The 26,183-nt window shown below is 40.8% G+C and overlaps 3 protein-coding genes across 8 annotated transcripts in view; 2 read left to right on the forward strand and 1 right to left on the reverse strand.

The window, feature by feature from the left end:
* Positions 1-855: 855 nt before the first annotated feature.
* dnajc30b (DnaJ (Hsp40) homolog, subfamily C, member 30b) lies at positions 856-3,981 on the reverse strand. Its single transcript, XM_040009340.1, has one exon. It carries the CDS (start codon positions 3,940-3,942, stop codon positions 2,815-2,817), a length of 1,128 nt encoding a protein of 375 aa, XP_039865274.1. The 5' UTR covers positions 3,943-3,981; the 3' UTR covers positions 856-2,814.
* A 1,180-nt stretch (positions 3,982-5,161) lies between these two features.
* bud23 (BUD23 rRNA methyltransferase and ribosome maturation factor) lies at positions 5,162-11,685 on the forward strand. Of its 4 annotated transcripts, none has more exons than XM_040009363.1 (13): positions 5,164-5,334; positions 5,648-5,685; positions 6,561-6,656; positions 7,273-7,355; positions 8,451-8,547; positions 8,638-8,734; positions 8,812-8,862; positions 8,975-9,060; positions 9,266-9,311; positions 9,404-9,465; positions 10,178-10,267; positions 10,457-10,556; positions 10,599-11,685. In XM_040009363.1, the coding sequence occupies exons 1-12, from the start codon at positions 5,287-5,289 to the stop codon at positions 10,509-10,511; spliced, it is 849 nt and encodes a 282-aa protein (XP_039865297.1). In that variant the 5' UTR covers positions 5,164-5,286; the 3' UTR covers positions 10,512-10,556; positions 10,599-11,685. The 4 variants fall into 4 exon arrangements, with proteins under 4 accessions (XP_039865298.1, XP_039865297.1, XP_039865296.1 ...); XM_040009362.1 differs by having other exon boundaries at positions 10,457-10,552; positions 10,597-11,685; XM_040009361.1 differs by having other exon boundaries at positions 10,457-11,685.
* Positions 11,686-12,811: 1,126 nt separating this feature from the next.
* Positions 12,812-26,183, forward strand: part of LOC120719837 (syntaxin-1A-like) — a 73,754-nt gene continuing 60,382 nt past the window's right edge. Inside the window, exon 1 of one of the 3 annotated variants that reach the window (XM_040009360.1) lies at positions 12,812-13,319. In XM_040009360.1, coding sequence (XP_039865294.1) covers positions 13,290-13,319 — 30 coding nt within the window. In that variant the 5' untranslated portion in view covers positions 12,812-13,289. The remainder of the gene's footprint in view (positions 13,320-26,183) is intronic. The other 2 variants (XR_005692754.1, XM_040009359.1) reach the window with 2 other exon arrangements.

The following is a 26,183-nucleotide window of genomic DNA, read 5'->3' on the forward strand; positions in this document are numbered from 1 at the left end:
ATGTACCGTGGGTTTGCTCGCTGTTTGTGTGTTTATATTTAACGTAACCACCCACCTTTATCCTATAATTAAGCTCTACGGCTGACATAAAATGACCTGCCATACTTTCATGCTCCCCACGTAGACTCATCAGGGTGGCCAGTGATCTCAATTTAAAAAGCCACAGTTTACAAATGTTTGACTTATGCTAGACAACAAGTTAAAGACATGAGTCAATATTTGTAGTGCTTTTATGTCTTTAATATGTTACAGCTTGCATGCATTCATACTCACACAAAGAGCCTCTGGGAGCCTGTCAGGCCTCCAGCTGTAACCTAGTGATCATTTCGTTGTGCTCAGATGCCCTCTACAGGTCAGCTCTTGTAACATTGGGGGGGACAAACACGGGTGCTCTGTGCACATAGTATTTAAGTAGTAATTATTTTCCTGCAAACACCAATGCAGTATCATATAATGCATTTTTTATTATTAATTTCTATTCATGAGGACGTGATACAGTTATCTCACAAGGAAAAAGAAATCTGGATTCAGGACCAAACTAAAACGTAATCGCTTCTAAGCTGGGCCGAATCCTCGGCTCAGGTAGTTATTAGGTAACTGCAGCGCTTTCAACTCACAGCGAGAATACAAGAAGGGTTTGAGTTCTTTGGCCGGGGACTTTATCTCTGTACCTTTATAGGTTCTCTCCCTTTACACATGCATGTTAGAGTAACGTGTAATTCTAAATTGGTCATAGGTGTGAATGTGAACATGAGTGCTTGTCTCTCTGTGTTAGCCCTCCGTGTTGTTGTCCTCTGCTTCCGGCAGCTGGAACAGACTCTGCCCTGATGCTGAATCAGTTAGGAAGAAAAGGGATGCACTGCACAGTTTTATTGTATTTTTCGTACTGCAGCTTTCCTTACACATAATAATCGACTTTAAATTTTAATTTTACAATACATGAACATATTTACACTGAAATACATGGAAGGAGGTGCAAGTATGTAATGCAACTAATACCAGCTTAATCTTATATGGAAACTTGTTTTTGCCACTGAAAAGTCAAAATAAGTAACAAGATTGTAACTTTAAATTTTGACTTATGTATGGCAAAAAATATATATTTTGTACCAAATCTTTTTTTCCCCAGTGGGACAAAAAAAAAAAAAAATCCATAATCTTCAAATTTTACTAAAGTGATTTTTCCACATTACAGAGCTGGAGTATGAGGAAGCCAAATGAATTGTGCATTATATAAGAAGGACAAGTTGAATGATTGTCGTCCTTTTGCAGAAGTTTGATAGACAGAAATCAACCTGAACCACCAAAAGCTGTCTGACTTCAGCCTGCTACTACAGAAAATAGTATAGGTGCTAGAAAGACTAACCCAAGTCTATGCCAGGTACATGGTTTGCAACATGTTTACAACATGTTTCTACACCGATTTCATAGATGCACAGAAAAGAAAAAGGGTCCAAAGAAGTCAAAGCTCCAGCAACATTTGCAGTATAAAGAACAGCTTTGTGATTTTTACCAGCCTGCTTCATCAGGGTAATCTTAATACTACAGGTGTTGTTGGAGCTTTGACCTCTTAAGACATAAAAACATGAAATGAGGTAATGAGGACATCACCCATACACTGAGTGTATCAGGGGTGTCAAATGCAGGGACCCTGGTAACACGAACCGTTACACTACAGGACAGCAGCGACATCTTTAACTCGTTCATAAAATCCACAAACATCACTGTACATGAGTGAAAATGGGTCAAATTTATTGTTGCTTTTGTTAGTTACAACAGCTACATGTGAAGGTTTTGTGCTTTTGCAGGTCCACTGTGGTGTTTAATGCGGGTTTCGCTCCAATCATCCGACTGTGGATCAAAATGGGCTGCCGGTGACTACAATGACTTTGACACCCCTGACTTACATTCAAGTCCCCAAGCTGTGGGGTGGTTTACAGTTTCCACTGCCTTCGATCCATCGCCCTTCTACACGTGGAGAAACTGAAACATTCAGTTGTTGTCGTACAGCATCCCTGCCTGTCTCAACCAGGTTTTGCTTTCTGTAATCATTCCTCATGTTTACACTGGTCATTAAGGACGTGTTCACACCATGTGTGCATAGTGCTCACAATGAACCAATACATACAAAAAAAGGGACATTCAGACAAATGCACAACCTGATTTTCCACTTAGCGTAGGCACAGGCTGTTGGATTTAAGCGATCCTCTTCTTAAATGAACTTTCAAAACCTTCAAAATCCAGTCTCTTTGTTTCCCTGAAAAGCAGTTCCACCCTGAGCTCAGGCAGATATAGAAATAGTGAGCTGCCAACAAAAGAGCCTGTCTTTCAAGAGGACATCCTCTTTGAAATGGGGACAGCTGAAGGCTCATTTTAGCTTCAGTTTTTTGACTGGAAGGGGAAAACTGGGGGCTTTTGTCCAACATCGCTTACAATAAAAACACATCATGCGTGATTTAAAGGTCAATTCTATGTCCTGTGAACTATTAAAATGAAGCCTGGCCTCTTTTTTTGTCATCACTAAGCATGAACAGGAGGAACGACTGTAAAAAGCAAGAACTCCTTTGGTTTTATTTAAATCGAAGACTTGAGAAATGAACCCATGTATCAATCAGTATACAGTACAGACACGGAGCCTAACAAGTTGCTGCTTGAAACAGCTTAAATAATCCGAGTGAGACGGTTTGTTTACTCCTGAAAACAACTGAACCTCTTCAGCTGTCAGCAACTGTGCAAACACTTCCCGTCTCCACCTCCTCACCCTGAGAGTCATAAAGTGCAGCCCCAGAAGCGCCTCCGGCTGCCGCTTCTATTTCAAGGCCCGTTGACATTGATAATAATTAGCCCTGCCATGGCCAGCAGCATTACCACAGCCACCTCCATCATCTTCTTCTGCCTCCACCTGCTATGATGTTTCTTCAGCTCCTCCTCCATCCGCTGCTTCCTGGCTCTCTGGTCCTTCTCTCTCTGCAGCTGCTCCCCGTAGTGAGCCTGATAAAAGGCATCAAAATCAAATATGGGCCTCCCTCCAGGTTGGGAGAACTGTCTGGCTCTCTGCTGAGGCTTCTGTTGGGAGCCCGTGGATCTGCTGGAAGCCTCCTTGCTGGAGGGTCTGCCTGCATTTTGGATGTCTGCCCGGCTCAGGATGCCGCGGTCGTACTTCCTCCTCAGGCTGATGTTTCCCAGCACGGTGTAAGCCTCGCTGATATCAGAGAAGCGCTGGGTGGCCTCCTTGCTCCCGGGGTTCTTGTCAGGGTGGTAGATGAAGGATTGCTTGTAGTAAGCCGTCTTGATCTGAGACTGCGTGGCATTGAGAGACACTTTGAGGATGTCATAATAGGCAGTCCTGCTCCTGTGCAGCAGAGGAGCGTCTTCTGACCTCCAGCTGTAGCTTCTAGCTGCTGTGAAACTTGACTTCAGGGCGTCATGGAGCAGATTCAGACATCTCAGTCCGTGTCCACTTCCCAGCCTGTCTGATCCAGGATCTGCCAAGATGAAGGTAAGCGTGCAGAGAGCTCGGCGCTGTTGGGGGGACCTGAAGGCGTCAGGGTGGATGGAGACAGCTGCTGTCGTCCACAGTCTCATCCTGCAAAGCAGCAGCTTCTTCTGGAGGAAAAGAGCAGCTTTATGAGCTCGCAGGCTCCCCGTGCTTTCTAAAAATTCGGTGAAACCGGAGGCAGCCGCACTCTCCAACACCTGACTCCCGCTTTCCTTCACTGTGGAAACTTTCTCTGACCTGAGAAGTGTTTCTGTGCTTTCTGAAGCTGACTGAACTGCACGTCCACACTGGACTGATTTCTCTGTAACCCGACCGGAAACGAAGGCATGGTTTGTTATAAGACACCCGGGACTTCCTCCGGGGCACACGGCTCGACTCTGGCTGGTTTTGAGAGCAGACAGCCGGTAAACTCCGCTCCCCAGCCTTTGACCGACCTCTGCCATTTTACCGAGCAGGGGCCGGAAAACAGCTGCAGCATCCGGCGCGTGAGAGAAAGAGGACCCAATCAGAGTCAATGTTTACAGGAAGTAGTCAAACACAACCGACCAATCATTTAGCAGAGCACCAGCAACATAAAGATCAACATTAACACTTTATTTCTCGTGTAAAATTAAAGGAAATTAGGACAATTGATTATCTTTATCTTCTGCAATGTAAAATATAGTTAAAACATTTGAGAGAGATTTAATTTAAGTCCTTTTCTTTTAATGAAATGACAATTTCTTATTCTTAAAACATTATTTTTATTTTCTTTTGTAATGTAAAAGACAGAGTAGCTACCCATGCAACAGCGTCACAACCTTTGATAAGATAATTCCAACTTTGTTACTGTGTGATTAATTAAACGTGAATTTTATAGAGGAAAGGGTTTCTATCTCTCTGGATGCAAAGTAAGACGGATAAGAGGATGCCATGAATGAATTAGTTTCTGCATAAAGTTCCTGTTTTTGTTGGAGTCAAGAGGAATGAGAACCTGGATAAAGGTGCAAAAAATAGACAATAAATCACATCACAAAGATGCAGCACGATGAACAGATATATTAAAAATAAACAGTAAGTTGGTGATGATATGGAAGGCCAAAAATGATTATAATTAGTGATTATAATAATGTAATAAATATAGTATTAGAAATATGGCAATAAATCTGATTTAAATCTGATTTTTTCATTACAGTTAATCTACAAATATTATTATTTGAGATTTATCTCAAAATGTTGCCCTCTCAAAATCAACAGCAATAATAAAAGAATGTCCTAGATTAAAGTCGAAAGATCCAAGATCCAGATTTTAAGTTGAAGTAGTAAGTATTGCAAATTTGCTACGAAAAATAATGTATGAGTATTGGGACCACATTCAGAATAAAGTATTAGTCGTTTTTTTTCTAACAATCTATTCTCAATTAATTAAAAAAAATGAACTTCCAGTTCGACTTCAATCTTTTTTTACTAGCATTTCTAATTTTGAGAATTAAGTCAAAATTTGAGATAATAGTACTATGTTAGGGTCAAAGTAAAAATATATATTGATAATAAAAAATGATCTTTTCATATGTTTTCATTTATTTTATTTATTTATTTATTTTAGAAAGCTTAGGGTGGTCGGCACGGCAGGTCAGAGGGTGGCAGTAAAGCGCTCCAACGTTCCAAACGGTGCAAAAGAAGAAGAGGCGTGCCGTCGCTTGTGAATGACGTCAACATAATTCACGTGTGGGTCTTTTGCTACCAGGCAGCTTGTTTATAAAGTAAAATTACTCCCGTAACATAACGACTGACAAGGAGACGCGAGCATGGCGTCCAGCTGTCGACGACCCGAACACTCAGCTCCTCCAGATGTGGTCAGTCGGACGGTTTATTGTTTTTTTTTTTTTTAGCTTTTGTTTTCTGCCGGTGCTTCTTCTACAGGAGCATTTTAAATCTGTAAATGGCTCTTTAAAGGCCTCCAGCTGAAGCAGCTTTAAAGACATGGTTTAAATGGTTGTTTAGTGAACATGAGTCGGTAATTTGTTTTTTTCAAAGGATGTGATTTGGTGAGCTTTGTGTTGGTCTGGTTTAAATGATGCTTGAAGCACCAGAGAAGCAGCTGCAGGGTTGTAGGAGTAAACTGAGGTGTTACTGATCTGTCAATCTGATGTGCTCTAATCTCTGCAGTTCTACAATGAAGAGGAGGCCAAGAAGTACTCCCAAAAGTGAGTGTGGATATAACGATACTATGTTTGTGACTACGTTACATGTTTATATGTAACACATAGCTCTTTTTTTTTTTTATCCAGTGTCTCAGTGTTTCTGTCCTTTGACATAATTAAACTGTGCGCTTCATTTAGTTTTTTTGTTAGGGTTGCATTTCTAACATAGAGAATCTAATCTCAGTAGTTTTATTCCAACCCCTTTACTGTCCGCTGCACTTTATATATACATTCTGTATATGATTGAGACACTTCATTTAAACCATTTTTATTCTGCCTTCATGGCTTCTTGACTGATGTTTTTTTATGTTTAACTGGAAAGCGTTTGGTTTTAGGACCAAATGAGCAATCCGTTAATCTGTATCAAACCAGGTACAGTGGGTTGATAATGAGAACTCATTAGTTGCACCTCTGGGTGAATGCTCATTACTGCACAGTTGTTCAGTGTATAAATTAATTTGAAGACCTCAGGAAAGGATACATTTTCTTGACTAAATTTAAAGATGCCCCGTGTTTAGCCTCTTTCATCCCACCTTGGCTAACTTACTTTGATGTGGGACACTGACCAAAGATTCAAACACCTAAAACTCCTTTGGGTCAAACATATAACAACTTAAAGAGTCTTTGTTTGTGGCTGTCATGTATGAACCACCCTTCCTCTTTCAAAAAAGGGGTATAGCTGTGTCATTACCCCCTTTTTTCCCCCGATTCAGACGGATTTACAGTAAAACAGAATAGAGAACAGTTTTATGCCTGTCCGTTAGCAGCAAGTTGCCTGATTTTGTGTTCATAAGCGAGAAAATTAAGTTAGCATATGCCAAAAAATGTTTTAATAATATAAAAGATCTGAAATCTTGTTGTGTTTTGTTGCTTCTTAGCTCTCGAATGATTGAGATCCAGACCCAGATGTCAGAGAGAGCTGTGGAGCTTTTGAGCCTGCCAGAGGGACAGCCCTGCTTCTTGTTGGATGTTGGGTGAGTGAGTGGCTGAATTTACTTATAGCAAGTGCATTAAGTTAGAGATGTAACATGGTAGTACATATTTACTCTTAACAATAACATGAAAGGCTCATCAGTAATCTAAGCAGTGCTTTGACAGGTAGACGCATATTGGCAGTACTGTTGCATGAATGAATGCACGTTTAGAACTAGCTCCAATCAAACTTTATTGAATTCTTTATTAGTAATAGAAAAAAAAGAAAAGAAAAAAGAAGTAAAGCATTTAAGAAAATCCCTGAAAAATTGAGTTTTGAGAAAGTGGCATTTTCCACTAGTTTCTGGGATATTATCTCTATCCTCCAAGAAGCCTCTTGCTCAGGGGATGGCGCAGTGCTTTTAGTCTAAAAACTTGGGAGGTGGGGGATGTAAACATTTATGATTGGCTGTGGAGGGTTTTGTACCTCCCGGGTTTATTTTAAGCACCTTTTTTTTTCGTGGTACTTAAAGGTGGAAATGTGGCAAAAGTCAGAATGTCTGCTGGTGTTGTAGAAAAGTCATTGTTATGAGTTTTAGTTTGAACATAACTCATTGTTATGTGACACAGTAATCTGATGTATTTGTGATGAGAAACAATCTGGTCTGTGCCTCTCAGGTGTGGCTCCGGTCTCAGCGGAGATTACCTGTCAGAAGAGGGACACTACTGGGTCGGAGTCGACATCAGCACCGCGATGTTGGGTTCGTTTGACACTCAAACTTTATATCACTCATGATATACGGAATATATCATTAAAAATTTGTACATGTGCAGCTAAATACTGACATAATCTAACACACCTGAAGGAAATGAACAGTCAGCCTCCTGTTTTATTGATGTCCGTGTGTTAAAATATAATGTTTTTCCCAACATATGGTGCCAAAGCTTGATTATATTCCAAAAATATTCCTAAAGTCTGTCTACAGACTGGAACTAGATGAGTTAAAGGAAGTCATTGTTAGCTTCAGGACATCCAATACATTCACACACTTATAGGTAGTCATAAAACTAGAGTATAAAATGCTCAAAGTGTGCAAAATCATATATCCCGCCACAATACACCACGAGCAGTCTAAACTGTAAATACAAGGCAGGAGGGATCCACACTTTAATGTCATTTAGGCCAAATTCTGACCGTGCCATCCAAGTGCTGCAGCAGAAATTGAGACTTATCATCACCAGGCAATGTTTCTTAAATCCAGTTTTGGTGAGCTTATGTACATTTTAGCCTCAGTTTTCTGTTCTTAGCAGACAGGTATGGCACCAGGTGTGGTGGTCTGCTGGTGTAGCCCATCTGCTACAGCTCAGACCTTTGTGCGTTTCAAAATACTCTTGATTTACTGTTGCTTTTCTATCAAGTCCAAGCAGTCAAGCCATTCTCCTCTGTCTTCAACAGGATGTTTTAACTCTGAACTGCTCCTTATTGGATATTTTATTTTTCTGACCTTTCTTTGCAAACATTAGAGGTGGTTGTTCGGGGAAAATCCCAGCAGTATCCGAATACTCACACCAGCCCTGATGACATCAACAAAAATGCTTAATTCAAGTCGCTTAAATCACCTTTCTTCCCAATTCTAATGCTTAGTGAACTTCAGCTGATCTTCTTGACCAGGTCCACATGCCTAAATACATCGAGTTGCTGCCATGTGATTGGCTAATGAAATTTAAGCCTAAAATGTATTTTAAGCATGATAACAGATCCAATATGCGGTTACGGTTGGTTGTTTTTTGTGCATTTATGTCACCACAAGAAATACATAAACTCTAAACAAATGTAATTCTCTTCTGTGTGACAGATGTTGCACTGGACAGAGAGGTGGAAGGAGACCTCGTACTGGGAGACATGGGCCACGGGATGCCGTTCAGACCTGGTACCTTTGATGGTTGCGTCAGGTAAAGAACAAAGGATGCTTATAAGTCAGGCTCTTCCTGGGAATTTTGAATGATTTATGACCCCTTTAAAAAACTCTTTTCCTGTTTCAGTATCTCTGCTCTGCAGTGGCTTTGTAATGCAGACAAAAGGACGCACAGTCCTCCAAAGAGACTCTACACCTTCTTTAGCACTCTGTACTCATGTCTGGTAAGATTTTATCACTCAAATATCCAGGAAGCTTATTTTTGATGAAAACATTTTATAACCTCTTTTTGCTCTTTCAGTCAAGAGGCTCACGTGCAGTCTTTCAGCTTTATCCTGAGAACTCAGAACAGGTAAAAGGGGGAAAAAACCTCTTTGTGTTTCCATGAAGGCTCTGTGTCAGCAGAGGAACAGCCTGAAGGTTTCTCTTCACTCACTTACCACCTTCCTCTTTTCTCTCCAAAGCTCGAGCTGATAACAACACAGGCCATGAAGGCAGGTTTCAGTGGAGGCATGGTGGTGGATTACCCCAACAGCGCAAAAGCAAAAAAGTCAGTATTTACTGGAAGTGGCTCCTTTTTATTTTGACGTCTGCAACCGATTCCTTCCTAATAGGCTGTGAAATTGGTAGCAGGGTGCTCACAACACAGGGCTAATTAGAACAGGGGGGACTTGGCTGCATGATGTATGATTACATATTGGAGCTGTTTGGCTGGTTTACGTTTTCTTACACACACGCTTCCTGTTTATCTCCAGGTTCTTCCTGTGTCTGTTTGCCGGCGTAGCAGGAGTTCTTCCCAAAGTAAGAAAAGCTGTGGATGTGGATGTTGTGGGTTGCTGCCTTTTGTTTGAGCCAGATGATGATCATGTTAATGTCTTTTTCCTGTATTTCAGGGACTGGGATCAGAAACGTCAGACAAAGCTGTTCCTAACCAGGTTCAGTACTCAGGACAAAGGTAAAGACGTCCACTGCAGGCGATGCTGCCAACCCTGAGCAATTAGACTGTTTCATAAAGCTGTTTGCATGGGTTGACATAACAGCTGTTAATTCAGTTTATTTCAATCTCTGGTGTTTATACAGCTTTTTGTGTGTTTGTTTTTCATGTAGACATATGCGTGTGCGTATGTGTTTCAGCCCGAGGCCACTTGAGTGTTTTCTAATGTGTTTTTCTGCTGATTGTTCATTGTTGACTGCCGAAGGAAAGAATGTATGGGATTTTAACAACCTTACATTTTTTTTATTTCCCGTCTGTGTGGTAGTAGCTTTCAAAGGATTTGCTACATCTCTTTTTTTTCTGCAGCAAACAATATGATCAGTAAAGATGAATGATGTCGGGGACTGTTTGCTACAGCTGTAATTTATTCTCATCAGGATAATTGGTGATTTGCTTATGATTTGTGATAACGCAGCCGTATAAATCATCCCATTTATTACTTTGCATTAGGATAGTGAACTGGTCTCAGCTTTGATGAGTGCAGGTTCAGTCTTACCTGCCTTTATGAAGCCAAAAGACCAAAAGAAATGACAGAAAGGGTCGTTGTCCTGCTTGACTTAAAACCCTGTCAGGCAGGTTTTCCTCCCTTTTACAGAGTAAGACTCAAGTGACTGGATATGTGAGATGTTTTGCATCTAATGCTAAGTATTAATATTCATTTGTCGCTGTGAAGATGTCGTTTCAGAAACATGAAGGGAAAATCGCTGAAGAAGGGACGAGACTGGATCCTGGAAAAGAAGGAGAGGAGGAGGAGACAGGGACGGTGTGTGCATGAGTGTATTTTCAACTCTTAGAGGACGAAAAATTGAATTCATTATGCCGAGCTTAAAGCTCTGAATGTCGTAATGTACTTAGTTTAGCTTTAACTGGATTTTACCTTTTATTGCCTGTATTTTATAATGCACCTTAACTGGCTTCTCTCTGTCTCTGCTGTGTGTTTGTTAACCTGCAGGGAGGTTCGAGCCGACACTAAATACACTGGACGTAAGCGAAGACCTCATTTCTAGCTCTGACTCATGCAGCTGCGCCTTCATTAGCCCTCCTCTGTCTCTCTCTCTCACACACACACACACACACACACACACACACACACACACACACACACACACACACACACACACACACACACACACACACGGAACCACCTCTGGAACTGCAGAGTGTTTGGACTCTGATTTATTTTTCAGCCCTTTAATTCAAGTGGATGTGATGCAAGAGCAAAATGCAATTACAGCCAGTCGTTTTTATATTTGGTCGAGTGTTCCTCGCTAAAAGCGGTGAGATTGCACTCACAATGTTCAGTTTGGCTGGAAGTACATGAACAAATGTGTGTGTACTCACAGCTGGTGGCAAAAACCACAGTGAAGAAAAAGCAAAACAGTATAAATAAATCAAAGCAATTTTATAAGTGGCCATATCTTTGTGGTTTATTGTATTATCTGTAATGTTTTCTCAATTAAAACTAAACAAAAAATGTATTGAGGTTGTTTAATTATTTATTTTTAGCTCATAAAAGAAATTAAAGAAAGAGCCACAAAATGAATTTGCCTTTATTAGGGAGCTATGATTATAAAAATGACTTAATAATGAAAAAAATGGTAGTTAATCAGGTTAAAAAGAAAGAAACTTCAGGAGCTGCGTTTACAAGGGAGAAACTGAACTAGCCTCGTTTGTAATGGAGGAAAATTATTGTTTCTTGCAGCTAAGAAAAAATAACACAAGTTTTAAGTCACCCCTCATTGTTGCATATTTTGCTTCCAAGGAGCCAGACTTTCTTGAGGTTTTGAAGTGGCCTCCAGGCTTTCTGATGGTCTTTTGGGGTTTTTTTTTTGGACACTTGGCATTTCTTTGCTTTTGTTTAGCTTTTTGAGTCCAGCCCTTCTTATCTGACCACTTTCAGAGGAATGTTTTTTTGTTTTTTTTTAAATGCTGACATATGAATCATTCAAGCATAGGAAGGCATCTAATTCAAGACATGACCCAGTGTTTTGTCTGTACATAACAGACAAGTTGGCAAAGAACCAATTTTATATTTGTTACTAGCAACCCATTGCTAAAAAAAAAACCCCAAACTTAAAATGTGTTCCCATTTCTTTAGCTGAATCTATGAAGAACATCAAAGACAACAGTTTGAGAGGTAAGAAGATTCCCTGTAAAAAGATCTACGCATGAAAAAAACAACTATCTGCAGCACCACCTGACAGTCATGTCCTTATGAAAAATGGGCTAGGATCTAACACAGGAGCTACTGTTTGCTGAAGCTTCATCAGAAGCTCAGTGGAAAGGTGGCTGTCGAGAAGTTGTTCTTAGGTAAAGGAAATGGGGAGAAAAGGGTGTGGTATGCCAAATTACACAAGGACAGTCATCAATATGTACGGAGGAGGTCAGGAGAGATGCACAACAGTGAATGTCTACAGCAGTCTGTAAAACGTGGTGTTGGCAATTTTGTCAAAATTGATGAAATTATGAACGCAGAAATGTACAGTGAGATTTTGATGCAGCGCGCAATATCATATGGAAAGCCTCTGCTTGGCACAAATGGAACACTTATCGGTCATGGATTGGCCTCCCCAGAGCCCGGACCTCAATTTTACTGAAGCAGTGTGGGAACAACTTGACCGAGAACAAAACAAAAAGGCAGCCAGCATCCAAAAGAAGAGCTTTGAATGTGATTTGAGAAGCTTGGAGAACTATTCCTGAACACTCCTTAAAGAAATAACAAGAAAGCTGCCTACGAGAGTTCAGGCTGTGTTGAAGAATAACCGTCGTCGTACTAACTACTGACTTTGAAGTTTGTTAAAATTGTACACGCTCTGTTTTTGCTTTTTATACAGTATTTCACATTTCAATAAATTGCTGCACCATGTTGGCACCATTTTTAGTGGTGTATGGTACCTGCAGGGATTCTGTGCCTGGAAAGGACCAGTGACACAGACTCCAGCCCACCCAAGAGTTGAATAAATGCTTAAGAAAAAACAGCTGGAGGATTGTGATAATGTCAAAATTTCTACTAATACAGAGTTATTTTTAATGCTTCTTTGGACCTTGTCTTTATTTTAATTTGCTCAGGAAACAACAAATATTGACTAAAGGGAAAAAAAAACAGGATTGTTGTAGTGAGATGGAGTTTATCAAGCATCTAAACACACAAAAATAAATTCTTTGAATTATATTTTCTCAAATGGAGCTTTAAATACAAAAATATGTTATTGAAGGCAATATTTCTGGGTCATTTCGAGCTCCTTGTACTGTTGCCATATCCGTCTGTTTCGACAGGGGTCGCTGTTCGCTTTGGCACAATGCAAAGTACCTGGGCGTCATCTCCGAACCTGCTCAATTGTTAACCAGAGTCAACACAATTTCCCCCCTCAGGCAGGCTCCCAGTGCTTTTGGTTTTTGTGTCAAACTAACCTCCATGCAGTCGGACTAAATATGCAGCCAAAAATAATAAAAGAGCTCCGAAAAGAATAAAGAAGGAAAAAAAAAAATAAAGTCAATTAGTCCGGATTGAGGAAGTTGTGGGTGTGTAATGGGTTAACGGCGGAAGGCCTCGCCTCACCTTTATTGCGCGTCACCCAGCTCTGTAAAGTAGTCTCACCATCCCAGCATCCGAACCGAAGGGGGAAAATCACCGCCCCTTGCTGCCGCCAGACGCGCCTCTTCCTCTCGGTCGAGCTCACGTCTACCCGTCGGTCTCCGCCCCGCCGCTCCATCACCGTCACATACACCCAGAAGACAACGGGAACTGAGGGAATAACGACAATTTACCGGCGAAACGGGGAATCATGAAGGACCGCATGCAAGAACTTAAACATGTAAGTTTGTGTTTGTGTGCTTTCTGTTCAGCATCCACCTGTTAATGCGAACAGACGGGCTTTTTTTATGGAGCGATGTGTGCTCAGAAAGCTCCTGGCCACAGAGCGAGGTGCGCGGAGTGAGCAACAGTTGTGACTCTCGGGTCCTGATGGAAGCTCAAATGTAACGTTTTATTGTAGGAAACGAGCGCGTATTGCTGCCATGGTTTGCTGTGCGTAAATCGGGATGAAGCGCAGCAGACAGGAATGGTTTTAGATGTTAAAAACAAAGTAAAAGTCATTTTCTCAATGGCCCCTTTGATCTTTTTGTCAGTGTTGTGAAATGAGTTTAAAGGCTCTTTGGTGCTAAAGAAAGGGTCATCGGCTAAGACTTTGTACTTAATAGCATCAAATCTTTCTGGTGTCGCTGATTAATCCACTGCTGGTTTCCTTTTAGGATTTTTTTGGAAATATGCCACCAGTGATATTAATTAATGTGTGCAGTGTGGTTTGATCGATCTGACCAACTATGGGTGTGTGACTCGAGTGGGGAAATTGGTCCCAGCTCGCCCATTCCACCTGTGAAATGTCCGCCCTCTGCGCGTCACAGGGGTCTTATCCAAGAACCTTTAAACACCAACAACAAGAAACGCAACGTTTTGTCTTTCAAACCCCTGCAATATGCTTTATTAGGGATGTAGTCTTGTGGATATGAACTCCGACACCATTTATTCTTACCACTGATGAGAAATAAAGCCTTGAAATCTTGAATTGTACCCTTTGACTTTCTGCCAGCTGTTTTTTTTTTTTTTTTTTTTTTTTTTTTAAACAATTTTTAATTGTTTAAAAAAAGCTAACGTGGTAACAAGAAGACGTGTGATTGGATGGCTAACAGGTTTTTGGCTTGACTGACAGCCACTGAGTAGCATCCTCCACAGGAATGTTAGTTTCAGCTTCATATAGGCTACTTTCTGTGTGTGTGGTGGTAAAGTGGCCATTGTCAGATCTGGGTAATTGGCAGTTAAGCTGAGGAGAGGGGAAACAATTTGCAGCTCTTCAGTTTTCAGTGAAGATCTAGCTATGAATTGGTCACAAGGGAGACAACCCAGCCTTGCCAAGTGTGTGTGTGTGTGAGAGAGAGAGAGGCGTGCCTTCAGCCTGCCATGCTATGTCTTTGGAGTGCTGGAAAGATGCAGTTGTATCATTGAGAAAGAGAAAGATGGAGAAATAGTCCAAATTTTCCTCACCAGCTTCAGTGTGAATGATCAGCCAGTCCACAAACACCCTGATTCTATTTTCTTTTATCAGTTTTGATCATATCCGTCGTGTCTGAGAAATGGCAGCTGGAGAAGCTCAGCCGGACCTATTTCAGACAAACTGCACCAAATAAAACTGGAATAAATTGCAAGTCACAGAGAGCTACTTCCCATCAGCATTAGATTAATATTGGCTTCCTCTTCAGCTTCAAGTTAATGTGGCTTCTTGATTCTTATCTGTCTCTGAAGGGCCGGCTATAGATGGGATTGTGTCAAAAACCGAACAGTAAGCAGTGACAGTAATTTAGTTTCTGATTATTCTATAGTTACTTTAAACTCATTTTTATATTAAATATATTTACAAGTTTCCAGGACCCAAAAAACCCTTGTGTGGCTGACCAATCGTATAGACGAAAGATTATTAGTATAATAATAGAAAAGCGAAGAAACAATTATCAGTCGTATTTATGTGATAAACGATCCATTTTTAATCTATCAGCGCCCTGACTTTTTCAGAGCTCCAGCTTTAGTGTAGAGATGTGTTTAGAGAAATATTTTGCAGACCTTTGTAATTAAGTCTGCTGAGCTTGAGAGCTTGGTCAGTTTATTGCCAACACTTAAGCTCAAGAACAAGAACTTGTAGCCTACTCATTGGTTTGTTTAGCACCCAGTACCTGAAAGCTCTGCAAATAACTGCACTTTTTATATTTCTCCTCTCAGGTGGACAAGACGGGAGAAGATCAAGTTCTATATTGTGCATGCTCATAAACCCACCTCTTGTGGCTTTTCATTATTTTTGCTTTGGATTTTCTATTTCCACTGTTGTATTGGTTTTAATGAGATTTGGGAGTTTCGGGAGGCCACCTTAACACTAGGGGAAATCTTAGATTCCCATCATCCCAGGAACTTTTACTTCAAGATCTCTGTGGACTAGCAGCATAACAGAGCATCCTCACTTTGGGAATAGAAACTAGAGGAACTCATGATGAACACTCGCTAGTGACTCAGTCAGTGTTGCAACCTATTTAGGCTTAAGTACATTAAGGGAGACATGTGGAGGTTTCTTTCTTAGCCAGCAGTCACCACAACATAAACCTACATAGAGTACTGTGCAGTTGTCTTAAATCACCACTAATTTCTTTATATTTTGTTAGGAAAGTGAGAAATAGTTGCAGCAATTTATTGAAATGTGCAAACATACTTGGAAGAGACGCAGTCTATAAAGTAAAAACAGAGTTGTAGCTAGCTCGACAGTCTGTATTTGGTATGATCACCTTTATTCTTCAGCAGCCTGAACTCTCTTTTCATGTAATTTCTTTAAGTAGTCTTTGGGTACAGTTGCAGTAGCTCTCTGGGCTTCTTCAAGGACGTTCAAAGCGCTTCATTGGATGTTTGCTGCCTATTGTTCTGTTCTGTTCTGTCAAGATGACAGTGTGTTCGGCATCACTGTCATGCTGAAAAATGAAGTTGCTGCCAATCAGATGCTTTCCAGATAGTACCTCATGGTGCATTAGTATCTCATGGTACTTTTCCTGTGTTCATAATTCATCCCATTTTGAGACGCTCTCAAACAGCACTGCCTGAAGTGCAACCCCAAAGCATGACACAGCCTTTACCTTGTATCACAGATGGCTCCTGACCTTCTCTGTACATATTGACAACAATTTGAACCAAAGATTTCAAATCTGGCTTCGTTGCTCCATTTGACACGGTGCCACTGAGTCCTTTGCACATGTGTCAATACATAGCTGTGCGTATTTCCCTTTTTTTTTTTTAAGCAAAATATAAAGAAATGAGAAGTGGTTCACAGCATTGTATTTGTGTGTGTTTGCGTGTTTGTATATAATTATGGATGGTTGTTCAAAGATTTGTATGTGTTGTAGTTGAGCAAGATAACAGATGATGTCTCCAAATCATGAAATGAAGGGTGGAGGGATTGAGCTCGGGGCAGCAGTCTTTTTGCCTAAATGTAACATCTGGAAGTCGGTTGAATCATTTCTCTGAAAAACAACACGAGCCTGTTTTACCATAATTGCACAGACTAAAGAAATAGAGTGGATTGTGTCCTGTATCTGCTCTGTGTCAGTATTGATCATAACTATCTTATAGTATTTGCATTTGTTAACACTTGCTTTGAGGGTTTAATTTAAGAACTTTGCTAAAAGTGGTTGGTGTTATCATTTATTTGGACTTTGTGATTAGTTCTTCAGTGTAAAATAATCAAACCCATTCAGCTAGAAAACCTCCCATTATATAAGAATTCTTTTTCACATCGAAACAAAGCATATCAGGAGCAAACGGAGGACTTGTGAGCTTTACAGATTTTGTTGCTTATGTGTCTTTGTGTGTGTCACACTGCAAGTTTACTCAGCCATGTGCTCGTGTGTCATTTTGGCAGGAAATTGAGTTTTGCTCATATTTGTGTGAGGGTACAGGTTCTGCTCCAACACTGCCCATATGCACATAAAGCTACTTTATGAGCTCAACACCTGCCTACGACTCTGCTCTCCCAATAACTCGTTAGCTTGCTGCCTAAAGCCGCCCGACTTAATAACAAGGATGGCCACACGGCTTCCTCCCTCCCCTCACCTTGTCCCAGCACTCCCAGTTGGCCCAGCAGTGATTTGGTGACAGATGGTGATGATGTGACGCGTTTGTCAGCCTTCCTCGAGCTCTGAAACCTAAAGGGAAAAACACTGATGAGTTTATTACAGATTCCACACAACACAGGGACTGTTATAAATCAAATGTGATTGTTTATCATTTTGCAGCAGCGAGTTATTCGTTTAGGCCGGCATTATGAGCGCTGCACCTGTAACAGTTAATTTCGCCTTCAAATTTTTTTCCCTGACATTTTATCAGCTCTCTTTTTCTTCAGTCTTGTCATTTGATTGACTGTATCTGCCTCTGTTCCTATCTCTGTGTCTTTAATAGTAAGCCTCTCTTTTCCTTTCTTTCTCTATGTAATGGTGAGTTCGGCCATTATTGCTCTTTGCTCTCTTCCTATCAGTGATTTATCAGATGGCTTCCTGTCCTCCCCTAGATGTTTTCCTTTCCTTTATCCCTCCTCGCTTCTCTAGGCAGCCTTGTTAGCCATTGTTGGCTCAGGCAGCTCTTTATGTCTCTGAATGCTGGGGCTAATCACTGTCGCTACCTGTTTGGCATTGGAGTGACACATTAACTAATAGGACAGTTGTCAACAAAGCCCATTGGTGTCTTTAAAAGTCTTGTTTTTATTTCATTTACCCACCTTTTTTGTTGCATTTTGTTCTGTGTCTATATCTTTTTTTTCTTCTGTCCCGGACCTGAACTTTAGTGTTGACCCTTTTTATTGACACTACCGGCAGTGAGGAAAAAGAAGCCACTTTGGTGGCTGTTGAACTGAACGCTGATCCTAGGGGGGGTCAGAGGTTTTGTTTGTCATCGTTCAAAGCTTTGAGCCTCTGTAAACTGCAGGTCAAACTGGCTGGTTTCTGCTTGTGACCAACAAATGAGACTTTTCTGTAAAATTATGGGTATGAGGAATAAACTAACGTTGTTATTGCACTATATTATCAGAAAGGCACACAGACTGACACAAACACATTATTCATTAACAGATAAATGCTGCATAATTGCATTAATGAGCCATGAAATGAGTGTGACCGATCTGGCATTTCACCAGAGACTTGTCTGTCTTTGCAAATGAGGTGACAGTTGCAATGATATCCAATATCTCTTGGCTGTTAATAGACATTAGATATGTGTGAATAGACTGTCGTTTGTACCACTGTTTGCTGAATATTGACTCCTAGAATTAATGCAAATCACCATGTTGCTTGTGGCGTTTTCTGCGTGCCAAAATCATGTTGCGTCTTCTCATAAGGATGGCAGCTTCGAAGAGGCATGAGCTAAAAGAAATCCTAATAATAAATAGATGATTCTGTAATCAAACTATTCCCATCTGTTGTGGGAGACTTAGCTTCAGGTCATCTTTGTTACCGCTGCTAAAATTGAATTTTTAATGTGCTGACCTCTCTTTTCTCATCATCTTATAATTAATGGCAGCAGAAGGGCTCTGTAGCTGTGCCGATAACATCTTTTTATCACCGATGTTTCTTGGTGATTAAGGTTGTGAATTGCCATTGTCCTTATTAGTCCCGGTTTAGCTCTGTCTGCATTTGTAGGTAGTTAATATTGTGGTACAGATATTTTTAACTAAGTCCTCTGGAGTAAACAAGAACATATAACAATATTTGTGCTCACTGTCGCGGACCCTGCAGTTTCCTTTGGTTTCGATTGCTCTTATTAAACACGCTCTCGTCACCTTCTGTCAGATGCCACTGCTGACTCAGGTAAACACAAGGTGTGTTTCAAGCTTATGTGACTTGGTGCCTCATCGTTAGGTGTTAATAGCTCATAGGCCACTTTCAAAAAGAAGAAAAAGTTAAAGTGTGTATCTGGTTGTAGAGGAGTAAAAATAGATGCTGCCACAGTTCTGTACCGTTTATATCAGTGCTGAAGGCATGAGAACTCACTGCAGTATTCTCCAGAAAGACAGACGTCGCCACTCAGACGAAACCTCCAGATCAGCACAGGTACAGCAAAGGAAGACAAGACTGGAAGCAATGAAGTCACAGAGGTTTAATTTTTCCCCTGAGCTTGTATTTTTTTTCCCTTCCAGAAAGCCTCATCTTTCGAGACTGTTGCAACATGGCCTCTGTATAGCTTCTTTACTGATATATCATTAAAACGGAGAGTTGCACAACCAGCCAAAAAGAACACCAAAGTGCGGCTTGTACCACTGGATGGGACGTCACTTTTGTTGTCTGCTGCTGAGTGAAAATGGTGAACTTAATGGGCCCTTAAGGCCTGAGTCGCAGTCGCATAGAGCAGGGGTGGTCAACCAGTCAGAGACCAAGAGCCACTTTTTTTTTTTTTTTTTTTTTTTTTTACTGTGTTACCACAAAGAGCCACATCATACACATGGGCACACATGAACATCACCCATTCTTTCCTCCCTCCCTCTCTCTCACACACACGCGCACAAAAAATAGAATAAATCTTGAGCAGAGATGTGTGTAAATGTCACACACCAACATGATACTGACGGGAATGGACTCCTACAGTACTAAAACCACAGGCCAGTCATTTTCAACAATGAAAACTGTGTGCACTGTCTTACACACACAAACTCTCAGTTCAACCGAGTCCACAAACAAAAAAATGATAATAATCTACAATAGCATTTTTCTTTAGCTATGCATGTTGTTTAGTGGGACTTCTGGCGTTCCTTGCCTTGAACAATCCTCTTCAAATCTGGCTTGTATTCCGTTGTTGCCACTCGAAGCAATGAGTGTCAGTCAGAACAGGTCGATGCTTTGATTTCACATGTTTTAGGGTAGAAAACACAGACTTGCAGACGTATGTTGACCCAAACATTGACAGTATCTTAAGCGCAGCCCGTTTGACATTGGGGTATTTTTCCATTGGCACACTTTTCCAGAACTCAATGGTCCCTTCCCTTAAAGCAGGTTTCAATTGGTCCTCTTCATAAAGATCGATCATCTCCAACTCAGCCGCAGCTTCACCTGTGACTAGCGGGACTTTCAAACAGTCCATCTGTGCATTAAATGGGTCGATGAGGAACGCAATCTGTGGCCTTTTCAATTGTAGATCATGAAACCGGGTCAAAAAGCTTTCGTGCAAGTTTTCAACCAGCGTTGCATATCTGGCTCTTTGCTTACTCAGGGCAGCGCTGGCAACTTGCCCGCTGGTTTTTAGCAGAGTGGGGAAAATGTGATAAATCTACCTTTTGAATATGCGTCTTGAACAGCTTCAGTTTGTTGACAAACGCAAACACACTTTGCACCAGGTCAGGCAGCATTTTTAACTTACCCTGCAGGGTCAGGTTTAGTCTGTCCAAGTGACGCAGCATGTCGACCAAAAAGGCCAGATCCATAACCCACTTGAGGTCCGAGAGCTCAGGATAGTCCTTGTCCTTCTCTTCCATAAACAGTTTCACGGCATCCAAAAGTGAGAGAGTACCTGGCCTTTTGACACCCACCTCACAGTGCACTGCAGCGGCAGGTCAGCGATGAGATTCTTGAATTGGCTGCGGTTAAGCGCATGTGTGCAGATGTAGTTGATGATTTCCATCACAGGCTTCATGATGTTATCTAAATTCAGTGATTTAGACAGGAGTCACTCCATGTGGATGATGCAGTGGAAATTCCAAAACTCAGGAAAAGTTTGGTCAGCTTTGCACAACCCCACAAGCACGTTCACAGATCCCATCATAGCTGGTGCTCCATCCGTGGCTATTGCAGTTAATTTCATTATGGGCAGATTTGCTTTTTCAAATGCAGCCATCATGGTTTCTTTCACATCTATGCCATGGGTTCTGTCTTTTAATGGCACAATATCAAGGAGTTCTTCTTTGATCACACAATCGTTTGACACAGAGCGTGCAAATATTGCCAACTGAGGCTTGTCTTGTATATCACAACTCGTGCTTGCGAAGTTCAGTCAAAATTCCTGGTCGATGTTAGCATGGAGTGAGCTGAAGCTGCACTGAAGATTTGAAGCACATTTTACTACAACAACAACAACCACAACCACCTTTGATATGAATGTAAGAGCCGCATGAAACCAGGCAAAGAGCCGCATGTGGCTCGAGAGTCGCGGGTTGGCCACCCCTGGCATACAGACTGGTTGGTGATCTCACCACCACCACCACCCCTGACAACCTCCATAACCACCTTTGATTTCTTTGGTTGCTAGGAGGTTGCTGCGGTAGTCTGGAGTATGCATGGACGACGGTAATAGTGATACTTCAGAAAGTACAACGCAAATAACAGACAGTAAAAGTTAGAAAAGTTGTGCCTTACCACGGCCAACACGTTTGGAAAAAGCACAGCTTTTACTTTGAAGGTGAACATTTAGTTTTGTGACTGTTCAGCTAGAAGTAAGCGAATGTCTGCTGGTAGGTGAGTGTGTTCCATATGAACACTGGGCAGTAATCTGCTAATCAAAGCAATTGCAAGGAGGTTTTCAGAGCAGCAAACCTGAAGACTTCTTCCGTTTGCTCCATTCGATGACTGCTCGATGGTCGTCGACCTCACTGTAGGCCTGTGTGACTGGGGCCCGAGACACAAGTTTGTGTTTGGCTTTGTTTTATTTTACCCACTTTTTACTTTTGCTTCCACCAAGTGTTACATTAGTGGTCCTTCACAAGCACCTGTATGTGATGAATTTGTAGTGATAGGCTGGTATGAGTATTGCCATAGCCTGGTCAGTCGTAGAATCATTATCAAAGAACACCTTCGGTCATCAGGCACGGCTTAGAAATGACAACATTCAACATATTTCTTAGTGTTTTCCTTTCTCTCTGTCCTCTGGGTGTCCCTGTATCTTACTTTGTTTTTCACCTCCTGTTTTATTTTCAAGGGACTTCCTTCTTGTGGCTTTGCTTCCTGCCATCATTATTACCCGACTGAATTCAGTTATGCCTTATTATCTTTCTCCCTGGTTCATATTTTGTCTTTATGCCTTCCCTAAGTTAGTCTGTCAAATCATCAACCTTCCTGTCTTTTTCCTATTTCTGAGTTGAGCTTTCATTATCAACTTTTGGACTGTTATTTTCTTTTCTCATAGTTTTTACTTTGTTGGATTTTTGCTGCTGTGTCCCTCCAGCACTCTTTTAATAAGTTAAACTTTATTTAAATTGCCTGTTTTTGTCTCTTTGTTGTGTTAGTAACTTGGTTCAATTTTCCCCAATTACTGAAAATAGATGTTTTTGCAGAAGAGCATCAGTAACTCCTCGGGAACCGCTGACGCTGTGAATACCATCCTGACACCATCAACTTTTAAACTGATAGAGAAAACTTTCTAGTGAAAAGCTTCTCATTTACACATCTGCTGTGTTTCAGCCTGTTCATGCTAAATGCTTTTCTGTGTTCACAAACAAACTGCTTACCATGACAACTGTTGTTGGGTGCAAAGCAGGAAGCTTAATGTACTTTTTTTTTTTTTTTTTTTTTAAACCTTTTTTTTTGGACATGGAGTCAAACCAGAGCAGTATAATTATGAGCCTGAGAAACATAATCATGTTTGTTTGTTTTTATTATTCTTTTTGATTATTCTCTGTAGATTCATAAGATACCCAAGTTATTTCAGCCACAATAGTGTAATAAATAAAATAAAATGTAACATCAGTTTGGTGTTCATCCCTCTGGGTCCTGATTTTTATAGATGACAATTGCTATTTCTTTAGAGAAAGAGAAGAGTGATTCACCAGAATGGATAATTATGGTACGTTTTTATTACTAAAATACTGAAAATGTGATGGTGGCTATTTTTGTTTGTATTTTTGGATTAGGTTAGATTTGCAACAGTGCCATTTTCGCCTCCTTTAGCTTCAAGTTATCACTAAGGTAGCAGCTATGGCTAACAATAAAGTGGTACCGATAACATTTGATGCCTCGCTCTCACATTATCAGTATTGCCTCTCTATAATGTTAACAACAGTGGTAATTTAGCAGGATAATGGTTGTGTCTAAAATGTGTTATGTTTCTCTTCAAAGTCCCTGATTGAAGTTAAAAAAGTTTACCATCAATGGTAGCAGTCTGCCTTAACGAATGAACAGGAAAAAATCCGGGCTGTAGCTTAACACATTATGCCTCGTAATTTTTACCATCGACCCGGGTGTTGCAGTCAAGGTTTGAAATTCTTGCATCGCGACGACCCTGAATTTGGCTGCGTTTACTATTACAAATGCTTTAAAGCTGAAATGACTGTTAAACTGATGAGCAAACACTCTAACGCCAACATAACTTCAATATTTTGATGAAAGTCACTTTTCAAGCAAGACTAGAGAACAAATTTAGTGATTTTCTACTTTTTTTTTTTTTTTTTTTCCACTTGCATCACCGGAAACTAAATTCTGTAGTTTCGAGCACACCACCTTGGGTTTGAGATATCAAGGGCACGTTTAACTTTATTTATTCCTGACTTAAATACCAAAATGTAATCAGTTAATGGAGATCAACAGCTGTAATTGTTTTGTTTGAAATTTGCCATTTTGTTTCAACCGGTGCTTCCTGACAGCCTGTTTTTCCTCTGCACATCTTGTCATATAGCTCTTTCATCGCTCCTTCATTTGGTTTCTCTGCATCTTGCTATTCTTTGACATCCCTCTCACTTTCAGTTACATTTCCTCCATATCTGGAATATAATTGCTTTAGTGGTGCATTGGTGCTGTCATAATCCCTCATGGTAAGCGAGATACCAAGCAAAGCACTTAATATATTCCCCAGGGAAGAAAGAGAAGAGACTAGGGGTGGGCAAAGCCATAGTATAAACGGTGACAGCATATCTTTTCACTGCCTGTGATCTGTCATTAAAGTTCAATTGGAGCTTTTATGACATTTTCTCACCCACTCCTTTAACGGTGAAGACTGGCCAACGATCCACTGCTTCCTACACACATGCTCAGGGCAAACAAGTTTGTGTATGAACAGCATGTCACTTATATATTCATATCCATACCCATAGGCCAATTATGAGCAAGCCATAACGGGAGTAAGCATCCACTGTTTAGTCTAAAAGGTCAGTCATCTCGTGAGCTCCTTCGGCAGAAAACGACACCTGTAGGAACTACAGACATTGGAAATCTGGTCAGGAAATCAGGATTCACACGAAATCTTCCTATGAACATGATAAGATATTATTTAACCAATAACTGTTTGCCACTTCGTATTAAGACAGGTTTAAATCACTCTGATGCTACGATATTTCTAAATTGGAAGTATTTCCTCCTCTGGTCTGAAAAACACAATCGCATCGTTTGCATATTCCACTTGTGGATCAGTTGTCGTACCTCGGTCACCACCCCTCAAATGCACAGTGACACACATAGTGACTCTTGTCGGTGAGTCAGCCATCACTGAATTAGTTTCCATTTTCCATTTGTAGTTTTTCCTGTGCTTGTAGTCTTTCTTCTTCTTCAGCATGTAAGGATACACTGGATCGCAGTCTTGTTGTCATATGCTGCCTCCTTCAGTTCTGAAAGAGTTGCAAATCTGTCAGATCTGTGTTGTTTGATATTCCACTTAAGAAATACACTCAGAGGCCACTTCATTAGGTAAACCTACTTAACTGCTTGTTAATGTATAAGTCGGTGACTTGATACGTTCAGACAGATCAAGATGACCCGTGAGATTCAGACAAAGCATCGGAAAACTTCTCAAAACTCAAATCATCTCAAACTAGTTTCTTGAACATGACGAGAATTCACTGTACTTAAATGGTCTCCACAGCCACCAGATCTCAGTAGCAGCATGTGCAGCAACTATGCGATGCTATCGTGTCAACATGGGCCCAAATCTCGGAGTGTTTCCATCACCCTGTTGAGTCTGTGTAATGAAGAAGTAAGCTAGTTCTGAAGGCAAAAGGGAGTCCAACCTGCCTCTAACAAGATTTGCCGAATAAAGTGGCTGGTGAGTGTCTAGCAGAATGAAATGTTGATACTTCTGAGGGCAAGGTATCACAACATACACAACATAGCAATTGGTGGTTTTGGCAAGAGATGGTGAGATAGTAAAGAAGAAAAGACAAACAGTGCAGGTCTGAGGAGGGAGAGCGAGACAAAGGTAACTGAGTCCATGCTGTGTGGGCTCACTGCTGTAATGATTCTGTAGTGAAGCTGGAGTCTGGAGGAAGGAGAGCGAGAGAATGACTGACAGGAAGAATGAGAAAGAAAAAGGAAGACCATTAAAGGGGGAGGACGTTGAGGAGGATTGTTAGGAAAGGGAAATTGTTGCACATGTTCACACTTTGACACTGTGCTGCTGTAGTGGCAGCGTTGCATCTGTTCTCCAACCCACATTATTCTCCTTCATCTATCTACCGCGTGCTCTGTACACTGTAGGCACAGCTTATAATACAGTCTTGTTAACCTCAGCCACATCTGTTCTTTTTTTTTTTTTTTAATGGAATATAAAACATTCACCCATCTAGTTTATGAAGTATATCCTTTTCTAACTAAAGTGAAACTAAACCCCCAAAATTAAAAAAAAAAAAAAATATGAAGGAGGAACATGTAGTATAACTCGTGTTGGCTTAGCCAAACAGCCAGCAGGTTTATAATATGGTAATAGCAAAAAAGTAATGATTAGAGCTCTGGAACTAAGATTGGAACAAGAGATTTCCACTAAAAGGACCCTGTTAGCCCTTGGCTCCAGGAAACGTCTTTAAATGGGTTTTAATGACTGGCTTTAAAATGTTATTTCTTGTGTTGATTCTTTAACCCTTTTGGAGGAAAAACTTCATGTTTTAGGTTGGCGTAGGTGCCAAATAACTGCCTTTGTTCAGAAGCCCCACAATCTCTCCTTTTAATTACCTTCATTTTACCAGGAAGTCCCACTGAGATCAAATCTCTTTCACCTGTCCAAGTTAGTAGCCATGCAAACTAAACAAATCTTGAAAAATGCTACAGATTCAACATAAAATAGTTACCCACAACACGAAACATAAAACACTCGTGGCCACTTCAGAGAAACATCCACAAGTCTCATTCACTGTATCCTTACGATGCTTTTAAATCCACTAATAGATATATATACAGGGAGTGCAGAATTATTAGGCAAA

This window comes from Simochromis diagramma, unplaced genomic scaffold (genome assembly GCF_900408965.1).
Source record: "Simochromis diagramma unplaced genomic scaffold, fSimDia1.1 OVJJ01000344.1, whole genome shotgun sequence".
Lineage (NCBI taxonomy): Eukaryota > Metazoa > Chordata > Actinopteri > Cichliformes > Cichlidae > Simochromis > Simochromis diagramma.

Excerpts from the sequence above, each read along its gene's own strand:
- dnajc30b (XM_040009340.1), bottom strand. The coding sequence starts at position 3,942 with ATGGCAGAGGTCGGTCAAAGGCTGGGGAGCGGAGTTTACCGGCTGTCT.
- bud23 (XM_040009361.1), top strand. The coding sequence starts at position 5,287 with ATGGCGTCCAGCTGTCGACGACCCGAACACTCAGCTCCTCCAGATGTG. Across the intron at positions 5,335-5,647 it reads ACTCAGCTCCTCCAGATGTG|TTCTACAATGAAGAGGAGGC; the intron begins GTCAGTCGGACG and ends TAATCTCTGCAG. Across the intron at positions 8,735-8,811 it reads GCACTCTGTACTCATGTCTG|TCAAGAGGCTCACGTGCAGT; the intron begins GTAAGATTTTAT and ends TTGCTCTTTCAG.